Source organism: Doryrhamphus excisus, linkage group LG10 (genome assembly GCF_037039965.1).
Source record: "Doryrhamphus excisus strain RoL-2023G ecotype Guam linkage group LG10, RoL_Dexc_Guam_v1.1, whole genome shotgun sequence".
Classification (NCBI taxonomy): Eukaryota; Metazoa; Chordata; class Actinopteri; order Syngnathiformes; family Syngnathidae; genus Doryrhamphus; species Doryrhamphus excisus.
Window position 1 is genome coordinate 18,015,233 of NC_136366.1, and position 20,335 is coordinate 18,035,567.

General features: G+C 39.6%; 1 protein-coding gene across 1 annotated transcript in view; it reads left to right on the forward strand.

Moving 5' to 3' along the window:
* Positions 1-19,721, forward strand: part of scai (suppressor of cancer cell invasion) — a 32,395-nt gene extending 12,674 nt beyond the window's left edge. Inside the window, exons 6-17 of the mRNA XM_058064211.2 lie at positions 53-149; positions 1,527-1,625; positions 2,771-2,923; positions 4,302-4,403; positions 4,659-4,760; positions 5,310-5,388; positions 6,753-6,852; positions 7,069-7,150; positions 7,248-7,320; positions 8,708-8,881; positions 12,066-12,166; positions 14,799-19,721. Coding sequence (XP_057920194.2) covers positions 53-149; positions 1,527-1,625; positions 2,771-2,923; positions 4,302-4,403; positions 4,659-4,760; positions 5,310-5,388; positions 6,753-6,852; positions 7,069-7,150; positions 7,248-7,320; positions 8,708-8,881; positions 12,066-12,166; positions 14,799-14,945 — 1,309 coding nt within the window. The 3' untranslated portion in view covers positions 14,946-19,721. The remainder of the gene's footprint in view (positions 1-52; positions 150-1,526; positions 1,626-2,770; positions 2,924-4,301; positions 4,404-4,658; positions 4,761-5,309; positions 5,389-6,752; positions 6,853-7,068; positions 7,151-7,247; positions 7,321-8,707; positions 8,882-12,065; positions 12,167-14,798) is intronic.
* The last annotated feature ends 614 nt before the right edge of the window (positions 19,722-20,335 follow it).

Below are 20,335 nucleotides of genomic sequence, written 5' to 3' on the forward strand. Positions count from 1 at the left end.
TTGAAATATAGTTGTTTTCCATACCTAACCAAAATGTCTTCTCTTCTTTTAGGCCAGAATTAGTTGTGAAGAAGCTTCGATATTATGCCCGCTATATAGTCGTCTGTTTACTGCTCAACAAGATGGACCTAGTTAAAGTTTTGGTCAAGGTAAGAAAGACAAATAAACCAAAGCATCCTGTGCGAGTGTGAGATAAACAAGATCAACATTGCCAGGACTTATGTCTTGAATTCACAAGTTTTTCTCTGCTCAAGTCTTTGCTTTTTTTTTTGATGACGGCTGCAAAATAAGCCAAAGAAAGATGCAAGTACCAACTTTTTGATAAAGATGAGAAAACACTACTGAAGTCAAGAAATAACTCATGGCAAAACACAAAGGTGGCGTCTGGGTTGATCTTGCTGCCGTGTCGTGTCATGCCAACATGTCTTCAGTGAAGGATGCATTTAGCTGTTAAAACAATCAATCAAATAAAGCCTCATAATTTTAATACGGCAAACTTCAGGAGACTTTTATGATAGGACTTAACAAGAGAATAAGTCATTGAAACCCTACCTGTGTGGACTCCTTAGCGGCAGACCACTCCTGGTGGGAGATGGATTTCCCAAATGTTAAAAACTATTATACTACCAAACTATAGAGTTGGCAAACGTTCACTAGCAGTGCTAATTAAAAAAGTTGCCGGTCTGTTTTAGTCACATGTTGAAGACGTGAGTGGTGTTGAAGCAGACAGCAGCTGTTAGATGACCTGACTTCAATTCCTGTGTTCGTGTCAATAAGATGTATTTATTCAAGCTTCATCAACGACAAATCAGTGAATGTTAGGTTTTTGTAGTTCTGTTATATTTTATTACTAGCCAAAGTGAGCATACCTTAAAACAGGGTGGGCAAACTATGACCCCAGGGCCACATCCGGCGCACTCAGTGTTTGAATACGGCCCGAATGTTCTTTCCAAAGTATTTAATTTAAATTTAACATCCAACTTGGCATCATGGCTTGAGCCAACCTTTTGATGGTTTAAGTAGCTATTTTATCAATTTTGTTATTTGATGAGGTCTGCTGTTTACAAAGTGCTCCTGAAAAAAAGGCACACAAGACACACACTTTTACAGATACAATACTTCCAGGTGGACTGTTAAGTGTATAAAAAAAAAAATATATATATATATATATATATATATATATACACAATAAATTTTGATAAAGCAATGCGGCCCATGAGTCAAAACATTTGCCTACCCCTGCCTTAAAACTAGGGATGTCCGATAATTATTAGCCCGATATCAGCATAAAAATGTGACATTGGCATTTGATTTTTTTCCCGTTCATGAAAACCGATATCAAAAAGATGCTGTATACAACACATATGTGTTCATTCCACCACGGGAGGTATGTCATGTTACATATATCGGTATCGGCTGATATCAGAAATTGACAATTGGACATCCCTACCCTAAAAGTTAAAAAGTTGTTCTTATATTTTTTGAAACACACATTTGTCCCTGGTCTCTTTGACTCAAACCTGCAGGAGTTATCTGAAGAAATCGAAGATTATACGCAACGATTCAACACTGAGGATCAGTTGGAATGGAACTTGGTTTTACAGGAGGTGGCGTCTTTTGTTGAGGTAAGGACCCAAAAAAAAAACATGTTTTTCTTCAACATTTTTTCTTTTTTTTTGCTTTTTTCCCATGAAATGAATAGCGGCATAGTTTCAAGAGTGTAACATTGCAGATGACACCCAATCAGTGTTGATTCATGTCCAAGAACAACACTGTTAACTCATTTAGTACGGCTGTCACCATTACCAACAGTGAAATGTGGTCCATTAGTGTATATTGATATCTATATCAACGATCTGGATGTGGCGTTAGTCGCCATTGTTCACTACTACAACACAGGAAACTAAATACCTAGTCAATGAGTGTTCCTCACATTCTTACAAACACTGCCTCTGAGAATTGCAAGTCTCAAGCTCAGCCCTCAGCTTCTGTCATTTGTTTGATGTGGCCCTAATGAGGATAAGCAGCATAGAAGATGGATGTTTTGGTAGTTACAGCATAGAATTCCTGTTTACGACCTTTTAGATACAGTTTTTAACATTAGTATCGGTATTCGTCAGGAAGGGCATCTGGAATATAAAGGGCTTAAGCCAAAAATCAGTATGCAGATAAAAAAAAAAGATCCACTGTGGCGACTCTGTAAGGAAAAATCCGAAAGAAACCAACAAAAACAGCCCTCTAGACATCCTTTACACACTAATACAGTAGACACAATAAGAGAAAATAAGAGTCTTGTTTCTGTGTACTGCTGTAAATGTGTCCTGGTGCAAGGGGAGCTGAGTAGGAGGTGGACAGAAAGTGACGTAGAGACTTGTGTAGAATACTTCATGTCATCAGAACATGTCAATTTATTCATTAATTAAGGTAAATTTGCTTAAAAATGTATTGTTTTACTAATAGCCTGTATTCAACCACAAAACAGCATGATTTATTAACGAATATATTTTTGGAAAAACGTAATAGAGTGAAGCTGTGACATTAGAAGTGTAAAATGGTGAGAGATTACTGTACTGTATACCTGTGTTTTTTTTTAAGTTTAAAAAAAAAAAAGAACTTTCCTCTATATAGGTGAATTGCAGCTTTGCCCAAGGACCGTAGCGTTCTGCCACGATGTAGCACCATCTTTCATGTCCTATTCAGAGCACAACATTGATATGATGATCTGGCCTCTTAAATGTTTACTGCCTGATTTGTGTTTTTCTTAAAACAGGCGGACCCAGTGGTACTACTGAATGACAACAATTCTGTCACTGTCATCAGCTATCGCCTCCAAGAGGGAAGTGTGCCCCCCCTGGAACAAGGCATGGTGGTTGGACAGCTGGTCCTTGCAGATGCACTAATCATTGGCAACTCCAACAGCCAGGTCAACGCCTGCTTCATTTCATATTTTGCAACATAGCAGATATTTATTGGTCTGCTTATTTGTTGGAAACAGAGGTGTAATGCTTTCTCTAACAAAATAAAACTAAAAAGGATGGTAATTAAAGAGGTAGTGATAATGAAAAGGCAATGAAAAGACTTAATTGAGTTTCCACACACAGCAACATTGCCCATTAGTGTAAATGTGCGTGTGAATTGTTTATTTGTGCTCTATGATTGCCTTGTGACCAGTCCAGGGTGTATCCTATCTCCCAGATAGGAAAGCCTTAAGCGCACCCCCGATCCTGAACAGGATAATCAGTGTAAAATGAGTAATTAATTTGGCTGGTAAATTTGCCATATAAGATGATTTCCGTGTAAAATGTGACAATGGAGTGCTGTTGAATCTCTAAATGGGGAGTTACATCCCGACGTACCTGCTGGCTACGTGCAAAAATGGGGAAAAACGCACGTGGCCTGAAAGGATCTTCATACCAGCAGATGGCATGCAAGGCCCCTAGGAAGAAAATTGGGTTGCAAATTAATTGATTGATTCATTCATTTACTACCACTTATCCTCATGAGGGAGCCTATCCCAGCTGTCTTCGGGCAAGAGGCGGGGTAAACCCTGGACTGGTCGCCAGCCAATCACAGGGCACATATAGACAAACAACCATTCACACTCACATTCATACCTATGGACAATTTGTAGTCGCCAATTAACCTAGCATGTTTTTGGAATGTGGGAGGAAACCGTAGTACCCGGTAAAAACCCACGCATGCACGGGGAGAACATGCAAACTCCACACGGAGATGCCGGAGGGTGGGATCGAACACGGGTCTCCTAGCTGTGAGGCCTGTGCGCTAACCACTCAGGATGCAAATTAAGCATTGGCCCCTCCCTTGACGGGCGACGTACTCCTCCAGCTGAAAGTGAGCGGGCCGCACACACTTACTTCCCCAGTGAGCGAAACATACGACAGGCTTACATGAAGCACACCTAACACACTCGAGTTGCACGCTGCACTCACAATCTAAAAGCTACCAATTTGGCAAGCAGCAAGCATGTGGGTGTCACGAGTCACTTGCTCCAGAAGTACGACACACGACCGAACAAATTTCCCAAAAACTTTGCAGCCCGTGCATGTGGTTACATGTGAAGTACATTCATCAAATATCACCTGCAAAGCGTGACTACCATTTTCCTGCTGTCTTCAGTGATTGTGTGTTTTATTAATAACTGTTTGTCAATCTATTTTGTATCATTCAAACAAGGGCTGTGTGCTATGGACCAAAACTCAAGATATATTTAGAATATTGATATACATCGATATTATCAATACTGTATATTGTATCTCTATTTCTTTCCATTCTCTCTGTAGGTTAAGTTCAGTGAATTGACTATTGACATGTTCCGTATGCTTCAAGCTTTGGAGAGGGAACCAGGGAACCTTGCTGTACAGACACCGAAACAAGGAATCTTGGTATGTTTTTCATGAAATATAAATAAAGCATTTGAAAGTGAAATGTAAATGGTGCTATCGGAGCTGAGTAGGGGATGGACAGGTAGTGACGTCAGGGATTCAGAGTTGAGTTTTAGTTTGGCATTTAGTTTTTCCATGAGTTATGGCCGCCACAGTAGCCAATAAGTGAACTTTTGAAAAAAAATATAGAAACAAGTTACATCATTTACTCATTTATTGTAGCTTTGATCATTTCTATATTTCCTCTCTCCTTAGGAGCCCAATGAGAAGCCAGCAAAAAGGGAAAACCCTCACAAGTATCTACTGTATAAACCCACCTTCAGCCAGCTTTTTACTTTCTTGTCTGCCTCCTTTAAAGTAAGTATGCCTGGGAGCTTGACACTTTCTCCGTTCTCTGTTGTGCGATATATGGTATATATTTTTAATGTGCAGTGGAGCCTTAGTTTAAAGGGGACCTATTATGCTCATTTTTCAACCCTTTGTATTGAGTTGTGGACTCCTATAGAGCAGCTACACACAATAACCCGCACAGAAAACCTGTTTGAGTTTCCCCAACTTCTTTCAGATTACTTTCAAGTATATAAAACTATAATAATAAAACTATGTGGCGCAAATGTGTTAGTTAGCAAAAGACTACAGAGTCAACCGCTGATGATGACAGATGACCTGCTCATTCTATCAGGGGAGCAGGGCAATGATGGTAATCTGCCACTGAAACCGATCGTCTGTCGGGTGAAGACACGCCGTATTGTACACTAACTGTACTAAATGTACACACAACATAGCAAAATGTACATAACTTTTTAATATTAATGTAAAAATATGCTGATCGAGGCTCCACTGGATTTCAAGGTTCAACAGCTCGTACAGGATAACAAATTCTGGCCTTGTCATTATTCATTGCAGGAATTGCCAGCAAACAGTGTTCTGCTAGTCTACCTATCAGCAACTGGAGTCTTCCCAGCTTTAAATTCAGAATATGATGGTAAGAGAGGTTTTTTTTGGTCACTAATTAATTCCATTTTCCATATAAAAATGTTTACTTCATATCATATTACATCTACAGTGGCATACCCCTTCAGACATTTGACCTGAAGCCATGTACCCCCTGCTCTTGCAGCCTTTTATCTTAATCAACGTGAAATATTGAACATAATTCAGTGGTTCATTCATTTGATAGTAATTCTGGGTCAATAATGTGTATTTTACAGGGTGACATTTGGATAAAGTTTGTCACTGATAAGTAGAAGTTGCTTGTGCCCGAGGAGTTATGTGATGAACCTGAATGCATCATTCTTCGAAAATGCTAGCTCAGCACTGACAGCATTGCTAGTGTTGATCCCGCTTGTTGAGTATGAAGCGGAAAAGCAATAGGAGGTGAAATGACAACATGCAAGGCTTGTCTTTGATTAGAACTCACAATATTGGCTTGAAAATTGTCATATGCAGCTTTCGGCACGTTTTGTGAGTACGAAACCTTCTATAAAAGAAACTGAAACTGGACATGGCATTATTGAGAAATTGGTTTTGGCGTCCATGCTGCCAGTGTTTCCAGGAGGCTAGTGGGAATGTTGGTGCAGGTGGTGAAGAGGACATCCACTATCTGGAACTGATTTTTTTTTTAAAACTTCTTTTGCCATCCATTCCGATTTGGATTGAGATCAGGGGGAACATCCAGGATGGTCCAAAAGAGTGAGCTTATTCCTCTGGAAGAAGTCTTTTGTCAGGTGGACATTGTGAACCGCAGCGTTGTCCTGTTGAAAAAGGCAGTCCCAAACGAGGGCCTTCAGTCATGAGGGACGCCCCCTGCAACATCGCCACATAGACAGCTGCCGTTTGACGCCCCTGCACAATCTGAAGCTCCATTGTTCCATTGAAGGAAAAAGCACTCCACATCATGATGGACCCCCATCATGATGAATGGGCAATTTTGTAGCGTTGAAGATGTTATAAAACCCTTCTTTCTCTCAAATACCCTCCCTTTATTTGGGCCGAGGATGGTTCCTTGTCTTGACGGACAGCCAATCGGATCCTTTGGCTCAGGGCTGGTGTACCACTTGACTTTTTTTGGTTTGTAGCCCTCAGGATCATTGAAGGAATTTCAAATGTCTGCCCTACTACATCCAACCTTGCATATGCGGCCCAGCAATCCGACCACATTTAAAGAGAGAAAGCTTTTTTGCCTTTGCCATCAAGGGATCATGACAGTTGACTCAAAAAAATGTTTTGTCGCACTTCCATTATTTTGAAGCTCTACGTAGAGGGTTTATACGGTAACTCTCAACGGGTCTAATTGGATGCTTTGTCCGAGCCTTTCAACTAACTTTGAACTGTCTTCATTTTTGGTAGGACCATATGATTTTGGAGGGGTTCTCACAAATTCAAATCGAGATATTGTGAATGGAGAGGTGATCCAGAAGCGAAATCAGTCCCAGAAAGACATGCACTGGTAATATTTTAACAAAACGTGAATTATTCATGAAATGATTTAGAAATTTGATTAATTCGTTATTAATTTAGGAATAGTTCAGATTCTACACGACATTGTTGTCAGTTAAAGTGAATTTTTGATTACACCAAACTAGCATCAAAATGTCCCTTAAGCTTGTTGTATTTAGGGTAGTGTACAGAATGACTGACTCATTGGTATTCTTCACGTTGACAGCCTCCATCCCGGTGACCTGCTCCCTTTTACTCGGAAGCCACTTTTTATTATAGTGGATTCCACAAACAGCTCAGCCTTTAAGGTATGTTCTATACAAAGTAAATATTTCCAATATGATCCTACTTGAATGAAATGGGTATTATTATTATTATTAATTACCTTTGTTTTTTTTTCTCTAGAATTTCACAAATATGTTTGGTCAGCCATTGGTGTGCCTACTATCTCCTAAAGTATATCCCAAGACTATACAAGGTATTTATCCCTGAGAGAAAAACTCATTCATGGAAAAGCTGTGTTGCTTTTGTTTGATAAGAACTATTGACGTACAGCTGAGCCTTGGTTAGTTTCACTAATGTGCTCCAGGAGGTCCAACTTATTCACATGCCAGTTTTCATCCATTTTCATCCATTCCAGAAAGACAAAAATATTAAAGGGGACCTATTATGCTCATTTTTTCATCCCTTTATATTGAGTTGTTGAGCTGCACACAATAACTAGCATAGAAAGCTTTCTAGTTCTTCCAGAATCTGCACCTATTCCAGCTGTATTTCTTTGGATTTCATGTTTAATGTATTCCAGCCACGACCCGCCTCCAGGCACACCCACTCCGCTGTGGTTGGTCACACTGCCAGTGCATAGAAGATTTCCGGTTTGTGCCGCTAACTACAGGAGTTGATAAACAGTATAGGAGTTGATAATAAACACATGTTTCGCCCACTCTGCGGTGGTTGGTTGCACTCCTGAGTGCATAGACAGATCGCCTGTTTGTGTCTGTAACTTTCTTGGAGTTGATGAACAGTATAGGGGTTGATGATCACCAACTTCCGGTTTATCTTTTTAAAATTTAGGCTTTTAACATACATAAGTGTTGGAATCTCAATCCCATCTGAAAGTAGAGACTGGACTGTCCGAAGTTTCTCAAGAAAAGAGGTTACTTCAAGGTGTCTCTCAATGGCAAGTAGTTTTAGCATTTTAGCGTTAGGTTTTCTACAGTATCGGTCACATGTAATGTGTTTTGCTGGACTACCAGTGTGTAAAAAACTGATGGTGCCGTCTTTTAGGAATTGTAAACAAATGTGGCGTTCCCTTTCGAGGCAAGAGCTTGGGGGAGGCCAGAGAGTTTATATATAAGGAAGTCCACCCCTCTGTGACGTCACAAAGGAACAGTTTTGCCACACCTTTTCAAACCGAGCGTTTTAAGCCATCCCAAACTTCTTCCAAATGTGCAAACTTCATTATCTGAAACTTCTAACACAAGAATACAACATTCTAACTACATTTATAGGTCAGACAAGTGGAAAAATCATAATAGGTCTCATTTAACACAAAAGGCTTTTAAATATTTTATTTAACAATTATAATTTTACTTGCAGAAAATAATTTTGTCTATATGTGCCCTGTGATTGGCTGGTGACCAGTCCAGGTTTACACTGCTTCTTGCCTAAGTCACCTGGGATAGGCCCCAGCATTCCCCTAAGTATTGAAATGTTTTTGACCTAATGTCAAATATTTTATGGATCCACAAAAATATCGATACTTTTAAAGACAATGTTTTCTCAGGCTATTCTAGTTGCATTTTGATTTTCCAAATGTTGCTAGATAAATGTTAACTAAATCATTGGACCGCTTCCCTTTTCAGATCAGTCTCAGCGTGGGAGTCTCTTCACCCTTTTCCTCTACAGCCCACTCTTGGCTTTCTTCTCTGTGTGTGGCTTAAACAGCGTGAGACGAGGACTTTGGGAGAGTGCTCAAGAATTTCTTCACAAAGTCGATCATGACATCGGGCAAATGATAACACGATCGCAAACCATAGGTAGGGTATCCATTCAGATATTCATCATACTGTTTATAGTTGTGCTCTGTGTCTCTATGAGACTGCTCATCACTGCTTTTTGCTTTGTTCATCCAGAGCAGTAGCTTTGGATGCAGGTGGTTTGATTGATTATGTAACTGCACGTTTTGTTTTACATTTATTTCATTTCAGCTTCAGCATTTTCACATTCACACAAAATTCCAACTCAAATTGATTTTTGTCTAGTTTTTAGTACATTTGGTAATAATAATAATAATAATAATACATTTTATTTAAAAGCGCCTTTCAGGACACCCAAGGTCGCTGTACAGAAGATAAAAAACGGCAATGTAAAATACAAGCTAAGACAACATACAATAAATAGGGACGATTAATGGAGCGCAGATGGAAGTAAGCTGACCTGGTGACGTTATCGATGGTACATTGTTGGCATTTTAAAATTATATAATTTTGAAAAGTAAAATTAATGTATTCCATTTTGCAATAAGGCTGTAACTAGGGATGTCCGATAAATATTGTTACCGATAAGTATCAGCCCGATATCAGCATAAAAAGAAGATTTGATATCGGTATCAAATTTTTGTCCCAATCATGAAATACGATATTAAAACAATGCTGCATAAAACACATATGTATTCATTCCACTACAGCACGTATGTCATGTTACACATATCGGTATCGGAAATGTTCTTACTTTGTGGATGTAAAATACGTACAGTGTGTGAAGATTTCTTTTTTTTTTGCACTTAAATGTTTCAAATCATCAAACAAATTTAAATACTAGTCAGTGAACATGAAATGCAGTTTTTAAATGAAACTTATTATAACTAATGGATAAAAACAAATCTAAACCAACATGGCCCTGTGTGACAATGCTCACTGATTGTGGTGGGAAATGGATATTAGCGACTCCAGACTCCTTTTAATAGGCTGCTGGGGGTTAGGCTCTGAGTGGTAGAATAAATGAAAGGGACAGACACTAACCCTAATTTAACATGAAGTGGCAGTTAAGAATAAGAACTTAAGATGTGATATGTGTATTTATCACATACTACAGTATTAATTGGCCCTGTACCCTAGAAACCGCCCATGAATGATACGGGAAAAGGCCGAAATGATACTGTGTCAAAGCCCAGGGCAGTGATACTGATAAAATATAGAGTTTAACCATGTCCAGTACCATGTCCACTCAGAGCGCGCTTCTCTGGTATCGTGTCCGTGAAACAACCAATCAGAGAACAGCACACGAGCGTGAACACACACTATAAATATTCCTAGTGCTTCTCCAGTCACCAAAAAACCCAAACTTGATTATTGGAATTTTAATTGTCAGACATTGATAAGATAAGACTGTACCTGGACTGGGCAATGAAAAGAGACGTAAGGTAATGAGAGTTTAACTTTATTGGACTCTGAGCATAACAAATTGTTAATTAAGCTAGGCCCTGTTACGGCCGTCAGGCCTACGTTATTTCCAATAGTGAGGTTAAGATCTCATTCACTGCTGTGCTAGTATTATTGACGTCACTCACTTTTATATTTGTCCTAAATCTGGAGCCAGGAGAAAGACACGATGCGGCCATCCGATATATGCGAGGGAAATTGGAACGGGACTGGAGATTTTGTCCGAAATAGGCGAAATCCGTTATAAAAAATCCGATATATGCAATGAATTTCTATTGGAAATGCATTACAGAAAAATTGGTTCTTTTTTATCTTTCCGTTGTGAGCGAATTTCTGATATATCCGAGGTTTACTGTACATGTAATAAACTGAACATTTTCTGGAAACAAAATGGTCTTTTAATGAAATAGTACGTGATAATAAGCTCATGATTAAATAGTATGTGATAATAAGAACCTTTGGTCTCGGGCTGATACTGACACTTGGGGGCATGATACCTGGCCTGATACCAGACAAACCATGTGATGACCTATAATTATTATCACTGATTCATAAACGTGCCTTCCCCAGCTGGCCGCATTTATTTCCAAAGGTCTGTTTAAACTCAACTGACCTGGTTGGAGGTAGAGTCTGAGGGGAAAAGGGTTTCAATTATTCAAACAAAAATTGCCATGTGCTGCAATTTTGAGACCACTGGTTCAAAGCAACACTGGTCTACGGATACCAAATGGTGCAATTAATATAGTTTGTTCATTTTGGATAGATTTTTCTCCATATTGATTGAAAGTATACAAAATTATAGTTTAGTTTTTTTCCCAATGTTCCTTCCTAAAGAAGGTTCTAGCTAGAAAACCCATTCTTATGTCTGTCTAATACATTGCTTGGCCAAAAAAAAGGTTGCACACATGAATATTTAGTTGGGCTACTTTTAGGCTTTGGCTATGGCATACATTTTCGGCAGGATCGTTTTTTCCGTCCAAAGTTGCATATTTTATTCATGGCAGGGAAACACTCTTCAAAGCTTCCCTGCTGTCTATCTGCTTTTTAACCCTTCTTCAGCAATCTCTCTGGATGTTTCTACTGCTTCATGCATGCATATCATTTGACCCTTCTGAAAAAAAATAGTGGTATCAAATTTTGCAGCCTCACTACCGTGGATTTTCAAATATATATAAATTCATAAATCATGTTGATTCATGGTTGGATATGGACATTTTCTTTTACTCAAAATATTACATATTTTAGCAAATTGTATGTATTTTGGGGCTAAATTATCATTTTCAAGAATACAAGTGGCTAAAAGGGAGGCAAAGACATTGTGATATGTAGTATTCCACACTAGTCCCTTACAAGTACCAGACTTGATCGCCAGAACAACAGGCTTTTATTGCAGGTTTGAATGATTTCACACTAGGCACTATAATCCCAAACACGAGCTACTGTTGTGGCTGTAACATATGCCAAGCTAAAACTAAACTCTGAAGCCACAGTGTCACTTCCTGTCATCTTCAGACCGCAACCATAAATTAGCCACATGACTGTAGAAGTCACAGGGCTCAAAGCGTCAGCACCGTATCCACCGGAAAAGACTGTATTTTCCTGTATTATATCTACTATATTGGGTAATATGAATGTAAAGGCGACTATAGGGATGTTATTTCAAGTGTGGAAGGCTCTAATAATATGAAAAAAACCAACATATTTTCTACTTGTATGCTGTAACTGCCAAAATGTTGCATGCATAGGTTCATGCAACACCGTTCCTTTGTTGTCTTTACAGATCAGGCTTTTTTGCAGTTTTTTGGTGATGAATTCCTTCGACTGCTGCTGATTCGTTTTGTGTTTTGTTCGGCTACACTGAGACTGCACAAAGTCTTTCGGGTAAGTGTGCTACTCTGGTTACTTCTGTTGCTATTTGTCACACAAGTCTTGGATAGTAATATTGTGTGACAAGGTTTGTGCTTCCAAATTACGTCTTCAACTGGAACCGTTATCACTCCTAACAACATTCAATTCACAAGAGAAGAAGACAAAGCCAGAGGGAGGGGCCAAGAAGGAGGCAAACTAAAGCTACAGAAGCTGAAATAAGTCATTATTTTAAGTATATGGACACAATAAAACGTGGAAGCATCCCGGTGTGTAGAAACATCAAACAGTCGTATTCTAACAGCTAAACTCTGGACCTTATGGAAATACATATAATATGTCCTTTTGATTTGGCTCTCCACAAAGGCGCATCATTCCCCTCTCCTCCCTTATCCCTTATTTTTCCTGCTTTGCTTGCTTCTTACGTCTTGTTTAGTCTCGTCTTATACTTTCTCAAGAGCCTCTCTCTGCACTGTTCTCCAAAAACCACAATCATGGAATTGATCAACTGGTCTCTCCAAGCAATTGATACGATCTTCTCGATGAGAAGCTCAAGTTCTGGGGAACTGAACGTACACCGCCGGGTACGTGATGGACAGTCGGGGGAAGTGGAAGGTCATGTGCCTGGCGATTCTTTCCGTGGAGGACATCGAAGACGTCTACCTATTTGGAACAATGGTAACAGGTCTGTTGCTGATTGGATTGGGCCCTTTCCTGGTGTGTCGCTGAATTCGTATGATGAAGGCAGTGGATGGAGTTGGCCCTCAGCTGCCCATCGTGATTGATGATTTGGTGCCCGAACTAACCCAAACAATATTGTTAATGTGGATTTCGGCTTCCCCACCACGGCTAACCAAGGTCGTGTTGTGAAAACAACTTCTCCCAAGAGATTTCTGCAGCGGGACGCTTTGACCCTCCATTATTTCTTCACGGACACCTGTTGTTTCTCTTCTCTGGGCCCACCACGGACTTGGCAACTGCTGTGTATCGCAGTGACACCCTGCAAACTGAGATTGGGCACATGACAGAGGAAACGTTGCAGGCCACGCACTCATGCATCCAAAGACAAACACTCGGCCCACCCCCACCGCGCGGTGCTTGTGTGTCTACAGTAACATTACTGACACCTAGGGACCAATGTAGAACACTACATATTATCCTTTAACTTTATATTTGTATTGTACTTCGTTTCTGCTTAAAAATGCCTCACAAAAAATGTGCCTAAATATGCAGATTTTTTTGAGTAGTAATGGAGCGTATTCAGCTGCACAGTGGACGTGGTTAGCGTGCAGGCCACACAGCAAGGAGACCCTGGTTTGATTCCACCCTCGGCCATCTCTGTGTGTTTGCATGTTCTCCCCGTGCATGCGTGGGTTTTCTCCGGGTACTCCGGTTTCCTCCCACATTCCAAAAACATGCTAGGTTAATTGGCAAATTGTCCATAGGTATGAATGTGAGTGTGAATGGTTGTTTGTCTATATGTGCCCTGTGATTGGCTGGCGACCAGTCCAGGGTGTACCCCGCCTCTCGGCCAAAGACAGCTGGGATAGGCTCCAGCACCTCGTGACCCTCGTGAGGATAAGCGGTAGAAAATGAATGAATGAATAGACCGTATTCAACATCAAAACAGCATACTTTTATGAAAAACTGTGCTAGTGAGGCCACAAAATTTGAATCACCAATTTTTCTTTCTCACTCATCTTCACAGGGTCTAACATATAAAATGTTATTAGAGGATGCGACAATAACAAATCTCCCTTGACTAATTTTTATAATCAACATTGTCTATGTCATTTTGCCGTTGCAGCCCTACCTGAGGGGTATACCATGCAGAATTTGTCATCCTGCAGTTGCGGCCTAAAATATTCATTCATTTTCTACCGCTTATCCTCACGAGGGTTGTGGGGGGTGCTGGAGCCTATCCCAATTCGGACTAAAATATAATAGAATATAAATACAGTAAAGTCTCGTTATATCGATATTCTCGGGAGTCGGAAAAAATACCGATATAACCGGACTATCCATATATCCGATCCTGCGCCAAACTGCATTAAAAGTGGCCGGATCTTTGATATGGCATGTAATTTTCTCCTTGAGTTCATGGATTGCGTATCTAGCATGCTTTTGTACTACAATAAATTTTGTACTACAGGAAATAAAAATAAACTTACGCTGTAGTGATTACCGATTACCGGGACATAATTCACCCCGGAACTATCAATAGGGAAGGTGTTGCCACCCGGAGGGGTAGGCGCGAGGGACGGGTGTTTTCCGCTGTGTGTGCTGCACTCTGGTGGTGGAAGTGTGAAAAATAAAGTTGACTGGAAGCAGCCGTTCGCCGTGTTCTTTTTTGGTATTGAAATCCTTAAGCAAAGATTGATTTAAGCCGCTTTTGTATCGATATAAGCAGACCAAATTGGCTGGCGGGAGATGAAAAGGGCATCGTAGTAACCGGATTATCATAATAACCGTGTATCGTACTAACGGAGCTAATTATATCATAAAAGACTAGAAATTTGCCGGGAAATGAAAATAGTATCGTAATAAGCAGTAATTCATTATAACCGATATCGATATAACGAGACTTTACTGTATAATAATTTGCTGCTGCTCACACTGATGTGTGTTGTTTTGGTTCTACTTGCAGGATGCACAGAGCTTTCCCGAGTCATACCCCGAGCTCCCGAAACAGGACACGGTGGAGAGCAGTGTTCTGCAAAAGCATATTTTGAAGATGGCAGCCATGTTGGATGTACAGAGCCTCTTTTGGGATCATTCAGTGGACGTCTACTAAAGTCTTTAACCAGGACCAAATTCCATATATATACATACAGCATTTGTAGCATTTTTGTTATTTATTTTTATGTTGACAATTCATTCTCCTATACGTTTTTTCATGTCCTGCATTTTATTGTTTCTCGCTAAAATGCGACAGCACAAGAGAAGTTCAATTAGAAATGATCAGCCGTACATATAACCCATTTTGTTTAGGCTTAATAACATCTCACTTCGTCTTACATATGCAAAAATGTACTCCTAAAGGGACTGTATGCAGCTTGCTCCAAATTACATTTTTTTTAAACCAAAAAAATGTTGGTGACCCCCACCTACGGCCTACACGTGTTACCAGTACTTTAAAAGAACAGACTGAACAGAAACACTGTATATTGTATTAATCACAATATTTTCAGCCGGCCCAAATCAAATATCTGCCGCTCACGGCTGTTGGCAATAACGTCCGTGTTCATGGCGTGTGCACAGATGCGGTCTCAGAGAAGAAGCAACCAACAAGTTGGAGGCATTGTGTATTTACGAAAAACATGCAAAACATTCAATGATGGTTAACATTAGTAGTGAAACTTTGCCAAATGTTTACATGGATTTCAATAGCTATATAATATACTATTAGAAAGCTTGTAGTTTTTACACGAGTACGTTGTTTTGTTTCATGATATCATTTGTTTATTCCCACTTTGTTCAGTGTTCTTCAAAGCACCATAGTTTTTCAAAATTTCTCAGATACTACCACAAAATTCTATTTTTCCCGTTCTTTCATTTCATCGTTCCCAAATGCTGACGCATATAAATGTGAGCTTTGGCGATCTGTCTTGAGCGCCCGTGTCCGTATTTACTTATTTACTCATCATCAGAAAACAATGTGTTAATCTTTTTTGTGCAACCCCCCCAGGCTCATACCAGTGGGGGGTCTGTATTCATGTTGTTGTTGGACGCCACTTCTCTGACTATGACAAGATATAACGCACAGCGCTTTTAATGTGTGTTGTTGGCAGTCCTTCCTTTATGTTAATAATCAGTGGTTTACTGTTAAAACAGTAGCATTACATCACCTTATTTTACCTAACCCCGTTTCCCACCCGGTCCACAAGAGGCTTGTTGGAATGCAAATCGGCCCACGGACTAAAAAAAGTTGGGGACCACTACTCTAGGCGACTGAAGAACCCCGCTGCATACAGTCCCCATTTTAAAGTGGCCATGACACCAAAACATGGTTAAAAGGGACTTTTCTGAGTCGCACCCATATTTGGCTGTGACGTCATGCCGAGGACTCTTCCCGGCAATCAGACTCATAAAAACACAGCAAAGCAAAAACAAAAAAATATATTATATATTTAAATCACCCAAAAATGCACTGCAACAATCTGATAATGTGTTGGTGTCATGAGCACTTTGAAGTCTGAAGTAACCGATGCCCTTTATCACCAATAACGATAATGGTCAACCCACCATGCTCATGAAAATAAAGAGAAGCAATGTCTCCAGGATCTGGAGCTAGGTATTCTCTAATAGTACTAATCCTAACTATTAAGTCTTAAATTAACTACACTAAACTAGAACTGGCACCCGGCTAGAATCTAGAGTAGTGAATAGATATAAATAATAGCATATTTGAAATGTTTATACTATTTATTAAAGGCATGTGTGTCCACATGATAGAAATGTTCCTCTTGTGTTTAGTTTCCCAGCCAGGTTGCATACCTGACTTGGACAAAGTCACTTGCACAAAGGTTGGATGGAGGAAACGGGACTCTTTGTTTGTTGGAGATATTTCACCTCTAATCCAAAAAAGGCTTCTTCAGGTGTGGAGTTTCCAACTCTCAGGCGGGTGTGGTCACATTAGGGACCTGGCTGGCAGCAATAGGTCGCTCACCAGCCTGGTGGCAAACTGTGGCCACTCTTCTTGTGGAATGAGACAATCTTTGGGGGAGAGATGTTAAGGTGGTGCAGGCTAATTCCTACAAGTTGTTGTGGGCAGATAATCGAGGTTTTCCACTGCTGGCCTCATCAGGACAAATGAAGGGATGGGAAAGGGCCGTTTTCATTTTTTGGTATAGATATGCGAAGAAGTGATTTCCAGCTTTGTAGAACACACAGTCAGAAGATCGGGAAGATCTGGGTTCGAATCTCCGCTTGGGCATCTCTGTACTCCGGTTTCCTAACATGCATGCTAGGTTAATTGGCAACTCCAAATTGTCCATAGGTATGAATGTGAGTGTGAATGGTTGTTTGTCTATATGTGCCCTGTGATTGGCTGAACCCCGCCTGTCACCCAAAGACAGCTGGGATAGGCTCCAGCATACCCGTGACCTTTGAGGATAAGCGGCATAGAAAACGGATGGATAGATGGATGGGCTTTGCAATTAAGGTGGAAAAGGGTACAATGAGCCCGAACATACTTTAGGTCTGCTTTTTCATAATTTTTGCTGTTATGTTTTCAATTTTCCAAATATTTTCTTAAATAATCTTCATAAATGTTCTTTTAATATTGTGACTTTATTCCTATAATATTTTGACTTCATTCCCATATTGACTTTTTCCCCCAAACTAAGTTTCCAGAAATTAACTTTTGCACTTTATTGTTCACTGTATTCAATTACAATTGCATCAACCCCAGGCTTGCATCAATGTCTTAACATCTGCCCCCCCCCAAAAAAAAGATTGTAATGATCTGTTTAGCCACCAGACCCACGAACAAGCAGTTGCTACGCTGTGCCACAGGGGTGCCACCCCCAGAGAACACACACACACCAGCGACCTCAATAGGTAGACTCCACACCTAAAATGTTCAAAAATGTATAATCTGTAAAATGTACAGGAGGTGAAACGTCTTCAAAAAAGAAGAGTCAAGTGCCCCCCCCCCACCCCCAATCAGTCTTGAAAGGCATTTCCAATTCCATTCCAACTTTATATTACGTAATTGTTTTTACCGTGATCATTTTTGTAAACAACTTGAATTTATTTCTGGAAGTCGCTCACCAACTTTTGAATTTTGATGTACAACATTTTTAAGAATATTTTTCCAGCATGTGCTAAATATAAATTAATGTACTGGCATGAATAGAAGACAACTCTACATATAAGACGCAACCTCTTTTTCCAAAACCTGTTTATGGAGAAATCATTTTGAAGACCGTGAAAAGTCATCATATTTTATGAATCATACTCGACAGTTGTTGATCGATCACTATTATTGTAAAATTTGCATCGTAATGCCTTCCTTCTTGTTTGCTAAGGGTGCGTTCACTTTGCTGTGCTAGCACCGTTCATTTGGTCCAGTGTGAACGCAGTCTACTCCACCCTGGTGTGTACCAACCTAGCGTGCAAGTCCACATGGATACGGTGCGGTTCCTTTTGTAGCCAGAGAGCACCTCCATAAGAGAAAACGTGTGTACATGTATACACCTCGAGACCTCCAATATAAGACGACCAGGCTTTGTCACATTGTTTTCTAGGGAAAAAAATACCTTCTTATATTCGGGTCAATGCGGTAATATATTTACATTTTCACTTTTATATAGATGAGAAGAATATGATACATTTCTGTGCATGTTTTGTTGTTTTTCCACTTTTGGGCAGGACCCCTTCATGAGTGCCTGCACAACTGGCAGCCATTTTTGACATTTTATGTTCTGTGATTACCACAGTGAAAGTGAAGCACAATTGAAATGAAATGTAGACTCTGACAAGTATGTTAAGTTTAAGAACAATCATTTTTCTATGTTTAGAACATGTGAATAGATGGTGTTTTCTTAATGTTAATAACTGGACCATGAGCATGAACGTGTCACTTGTTGTAACATAATTAAAACAAAGGAATCTAAATTGACCTTTAGGGTCACATTAATACTGTTTAAACCGAACCACCTAGTTTTATTTGTGTGTTATTGTATTGTTACAAAGCTTCGCAATTTGTGTTGTCTTAGCAAAACACGCGGGGTGGCCACAAAGTCTCTTTACAAACATGTATTATAGTGTTGAATTTCACGCATTCACACTCATTATGTTTTGAACACGGACTATTAGTAGTCCAAAAAAAATGCGTATATAAGCAAAACAACTTTTTCAAGCATAGAAATGGCCAAACATATGGCATTCCGAAGCAATCATATATAGTATTCTACATTTTGTAATACTTCCCACTTATGTGTCTATTCATGTGCTGTTGTAAGGAATGTTTTCACCGGTAAAGAGACTTTATGAACACCCTGTCTTATATATAGATGGTACAATTAAGTGTGGCACAATTAAGCAGATAGAAACCCTTCAAATGTTTATACCCATTCAGTTTTTTTTTGTTAAATATCCAGAATATTATTCTTGTACCTTGAGCTCACAAATAAGATGTTCAATATATGTTGCAGTATACAATGAAGTAGAAAATGTGTTTGCTTTTGTGAAATGAACAATTGCAAACCGAATCGAAGGATGACTGAGTATACGAAACGGACCATAATCAGCATGAGAGTTCACCAGAAAATATGTCCTTTTTTTTACAGCAACGCAAGCACAAATGTCCTCTGCGTACTGGGCCAACATGTGATGCACTATTTGTCTGTTTCATCGAGTTCTCCTTTTTTTCTGGTCCACCTTTGGTGGTCCGTACCTGTGATTTACGTATTATGATGTCAAGTGTATTCTGAAGACTTAAGTTAAGAAAATAATGCATTGATGTTAACGTCTACAAGTAGCATGTTTGTTTAGAGTATTAAGTGCCAAAGACTGACTTTGTTTCTGTGTTGCCAAAAGCAAGCAAATAAAATGTAAAAAGGGATTTCTTTATTTGTGGGACCTACTCCTGATACTTCAGTAAGGATTGTGAGAAAAGAATAATTACTACCCTAATCATAATAATAACCACGGTTGGGCAAATTACATAAAAAAAGGAATTAGTTACTAGTAGTTAAGTTCCCAAACAACCACAACATGACTAGCTATTTAGCTTCCTGTGAGGTGGTAATAGTGTGAAACATGAGCAACTACAACTTCTTGACTAGCTATTTAGCTTCCTGTGAGGTGCTAATAGTGTGGAACTGGAACAACCACAACTTATTGACTAGCTAGTTATTTAGTTTCCTGTGTGGTGGTAATAGTGTGGAACATGAGCAACTACAACTTCCTGACTAGCTATTTAGCTTCCTGTGAGGTGGTAATAGTGTGGAACCTGAGCAACCAGAACTTATTGACTAGCTAGTTATTTAGCTTCCTGTGTAGTGGTAATAGTGTGGAACATGAGCAACCGCAACTTCTTGACTAGCTATTTAGCTTCCTGTGTGGTGGTAATAGTGTGGAAATGGAACAACCACAACTTATTGACTAGCTAGTTATTTAGTTTCCTGTGTGGTGGTAATAGTGTGGAACATGAGCAACCGCAACTTCTTGACTAGC